This window comes from Palaemon carinicauda, unplaced genomic scaffold (genome assembly GCF_036898095.1).
Source record: "Palaemon carinicauda isolate YSFRI2023 unplaced genomic scaffold, ASM3689809v2 scaffold3, whole genome shotgun sequence".
In the NCBI taxonomy this organism is placed as follows: domain Eukaryota; kingdom Metazoa; phylum Arthropoda; class Malacostraca; order Decapoda; family Palaemonidae; genus Palaemon; species Palaemon carinicauda.
The window spans coordinates 858982-863126 of NW_027170665.1; the positions used below are offsets into that span (position 1 = coordinate 858982).

At 40.1% G+C, this 4145-nt stretch overlaps 1 protein-coding gene across 1 annotated transcript; it reads left to right on the forward strand.

Annotated features, from left to right (window-relative positions):
- Nucleotides 1–2963: 2963 nt before the first annotated feature.
- Nucleotides 2964–3749, forward strand: LOC137636441 (uncharacterized). The gene has a single exon (XM_068368866.1). It carries the CDS (start codon nt 2964–2966, stop codon nt 3747–3749), a length of 786 nt encoding a protein of 261 aa, XP_068224967.1.
- Nucleotides 3750–4145: the final 396 nt, after the last annotated feature.

The following is a 4145-nucleotide window of genomic DNA, read 5'->3' on the forward strand; positions in this document are numbered from 1 at the left end:
TGGGATGGTTTGCTGTGAGCGATGAGACTAGTCTCCCACCAGCAGCAATACACAGTGACCAGTATGTTGATGAAATTGGCGGAACCCCAGACATGACTAAGGACGTGTCTGAGGTCTTTTGTCATGTGGTGGACTAAAAACGGCTGCATTGGTTGTATATATATATATATATATATATATATATATATATATATATATATATATATATATATATATATATATATATATATATATATATGTGTGTGTGTGTGTGTGTGTGTGTGTGTGTTTATATCAAATGTATTAGTAAGAGAACTGTAAGTATGTATGAATGAAATAATGCATATAAATAGACGAGAGAAATGATAATTTCATCAAAAGATCATGAATTATTTCCCTTTTATTTATAAGACACGGTTGAAATCTATAATTCTGATTTTAGTTTGGATATATTTTTAGACAGCGAATAGTAAACAGTTAAACGTCAAAGTAAAGACAAATCTAGGCAGCACTTTGTCGACGCTAAGGTCTTCGTAATTCTGGTACCTTGTTTTCATAAGGTTTAAAGCCCGCTCATGAATGGCAAGCGACAGTTACAATGCTCTAGAGACTGACAATATATACATATGATCATGATCAGCACCCAACCACCCTTCTTCCACCCAAGCTAAGACAGGGAGACCAGACAATGGCAGCTGATGGCTTAGTAGGTAGAACTATAGGGTCCCCCAAACCCCATCCTTACCTCACAAGGATGGTGAAGTTGCACACACTACAAGAAACTGTCGAGTTTGAGTAAGACGTGATTTCCTGTCCATTCCCTCTCCGGCCAAGTTAGGACCAGGGATGGCCAGACAGTGGCTGCTGATGACTTAGCAGGTAGATCTATAGGCTCCCCCAAACCCCATCCTTATCTCACAAGGATGGTGAGGTTGCAGACACTACAACAAACTATCGAGTTTGAGTGGGACTCGATCACCCGTCCAGCAGAACCCCAGGCAGGGACGTTTCCAAATATGATTTTCGTCGTAGGAACAATAATTTTTTAGAATTAAATAGAGTTCCAGGTGTTATGTATACCTCTTAGCTAAACTATTTAAATTCGTAATTTCCAGGTTAAATTCAGGTTATATACTTATATATTATGTGTGTATGTGTGTAATGGTTCTCATGTTCCAGTGACTCATGTGTATTACTGTAGATAACGATCATCCATCTAGTACTCTGTAATTATGCTGGAATGTTGATTTTTGTTCTTTTATAATGAATGATCTTAACCCTATCTCCTGCTCCCTGACTACTAGCAGGCACGCAAGAAACAGTGTGATAACATTTTAGAAATTTTTGTGTAATGATTTTAAGTTGGGTTACAAAATAAGGTTCTCATAAATACGTGTTAACTAATGTCTTGAATGTAATGTATTCAACCCTTTCTTGTCTTATAAGTGGCGAATATCCAAATGACAAACATAAATTCATTTTATTTTATAATGTTGCTGCTCCCGATACTGTTTAGAAATGTCTAGTAGTGGTAAGGTGGATGTAATTAACGAACTTTAGTTCTTTCATTGGCTTATGTTCTACATAAGTAGTGTGTTAAAACAGTTGATGTAATTATTTATTTTACTTTTACCTTTACTTTACGGGCTATATATATATATATATATATATATATATATATATATATATATATATATATATATATATATATATATATATATATATATTTTTTTTTTTTTTTTTTTTTTTTTTTTTTTTTTTTTTTTTTTTTTTTTTTTTTTGGTCCTATACTATAGGGAACCCTACTCTCTACATGACCTTCGTGTTTAGTTTATCGTATACATTCTTAGGTATTTAGCCTTACCCGCTGAATATTGCACGTTTATTGTCAAATGCACGTTATCGAAGCACTTTAGAAAACAAGAAAATCTTCTGTTTCTTTTTGAAAGCCTTAATGTCTAAGTAGCGACACGTTTGCCTGTAAAGAGTTACAGCATGGTTTGCAAATTACGCAACTTTTATCGCAGTTATTTGCTTCTTAATGTGCAACGGAGAAGTTTTTGACTATTAAATGGCTAGAGTTGAAAGGTAAGGGAAAAATTAAGCTGGGGGTTTAGCAAACTAAATATTGTTGTTTAGCTGTTCTCGTATCATGCTCCCATTTTGTGATCTAGGGTCTTTGACGCCATTTTCGATAATTATTAATCTATGACAACACTCGGTGATATCTCCTTTTCGAAGCTTTCTTTTACGCTCTCCCTGTGCTACCAAATACCTATTTGTTGTTCATAATTGGACTACACCCAATAGCGACAAACGATTTATCTTGTAATTGTTGACAAGATGTGCATTTTCGTTCATTTGGTTCGTTTGCTTGCAGTATTAATCAGAAAAACCAGTGGATTTTTTTATAACGAAAATTATACCATCGTTTGGCCTCATGATTGCCACCTATTACAGTAAAAGATTTTGGTGGAGGGTGGATTACTCAACTCGGTCAGAGATTTAAAGGCCGCTAATGAATGGCAGAGGCAAGGGATAGTGACAATGCCTTAGAGACTGGCCATATATACATATGATCAGAGCCCTAGACTCCTCTCTACTCAAGCTAGGACCAGGGAGGGCCAGGCAATGGCTGCTGATGACTCAGCAGATAGCTGTTTAGCGGCCACCCCCCCCCCCATCCTAAGGTGAAATGGATGATGTGGTTGCAGACGCTATAAAAACTATCAAATTTCACTGGAACTCGAACCCCAGTCCGTCGAGGGCCAGACAGGAACGCGCCCAATAGGTCACCAGATGTTCGTTTTTTACTGTTTCATGATTATTTTTTCCGTGTTTAGTTGTTAGAAGTATCGAGGAACCTTCCATCGTTCATAAAGTATACATCATAATATCTGTAGAGTTGGTACAAACGAATTTGCAGTGTTAACATCTATTTGTAGTACCATATTGGAAACCTCCTTGCTTGCCGAGCTGCTGGAATGGGGTTCGAGAACCTTATTGGAAACCTCCCTGTTTGCCGAGCTGCTGGAATGGGGTTCGAGAACCTTATTGGAAACCTCCCTGCTTGCCGAGCTGCGGGAATGGGGTTCGAGAACCTTATTGGAAGCCTCCTTGCTTGCCGAGCTGCTGGAATGGGGTTCGAGAACCTTATTGGAAACCTCCCTGTTTGCCGAGCTGCTGGAATGGGGTTCGAGAACCTTATTGGAAACCTCCCTGCTTGCCGAGCTGCTGGAATGGGGTTCGAGAACCTTATTGGAAACCTCCCTGCTTGCCGAGCTGCTGGAATGGGGTTCGAGAACCTTATTGGAAACCTCCCTGCTTGCCGGGCTGCTGGAATGGGGTTCGAGAACCTTATTGGAAACCTCCCTGCTTGCCGAGGTGCTGGAATGGGGTTCGAGAACCTTATTGGAAACCTCCCTGCTTGCCGAGGTGCTGGAATGGGGTTCGAGAACCTTATTGGAAACCTCCCTGCTTGCCGGGCTGCTGGAATGGGGTTCGAGAACCTTATTGGAAACCTCCCTGCTTGCCGAGGTGCTGGAATGGGGTTCGAGAACCTTATTGGAAACCTCCCTGCTTGCCGAGGTGCTGGAATGGGGTTCGAGAACCTTATTGGAAACCTCCCTGCTTGCCGAGGTGCTGGAATGGGGTTCGAGAACCTTATTGGAAACCTCCCTGCTTGCCGAGCTGCTGGAATGGGATTCGAGAACCACTGGATGTTGATAGTTTCTTGTAATGTCTGCAATCTCACCATCCACGTGAACTAAGGATAGGGGGGTTTTGGGGAGCCTGTAGGTCTATCTGCTGAGTCATCAGCAGCCATTGCCTGTCCCTCCCGGTTTCTAGCCTGGATGGAGAGAGTGCTTTGGAGCTGATCGTATGTCAGTATAGTCTCTAGGCGATTGTCACTATACCTTTCGTCTGCCATTCAGGAGCTACCTATAAACCTTTTAAGACCTTTGTTACCTTGTCCAGTTCTGTCATTGTTCTAAATTTTCATGAGTCAAGACGTAATTCTATCTTTGATTGAAGTTCTTGCTTTAGATTTTACAGCTGTTGTTTATTTGCACTATGCATTTTTAAGGTGTGTGTATGTTTCTTATTTGCAGATCAGTTGAAATAGTTCACTCCTGAACATAATGCTTTCTGGAATTGATTAAATT

Bases quoted from the DNA above. Each gene is read 5' to 3' on its own strand.
- LOC137636441 (XM_068368866.1), top strand. From the start codon at position 2,964: ATGGGGTTCGAGAACCTTATTGGAAACCTCCCTGTTTGCCGAGCTGCT.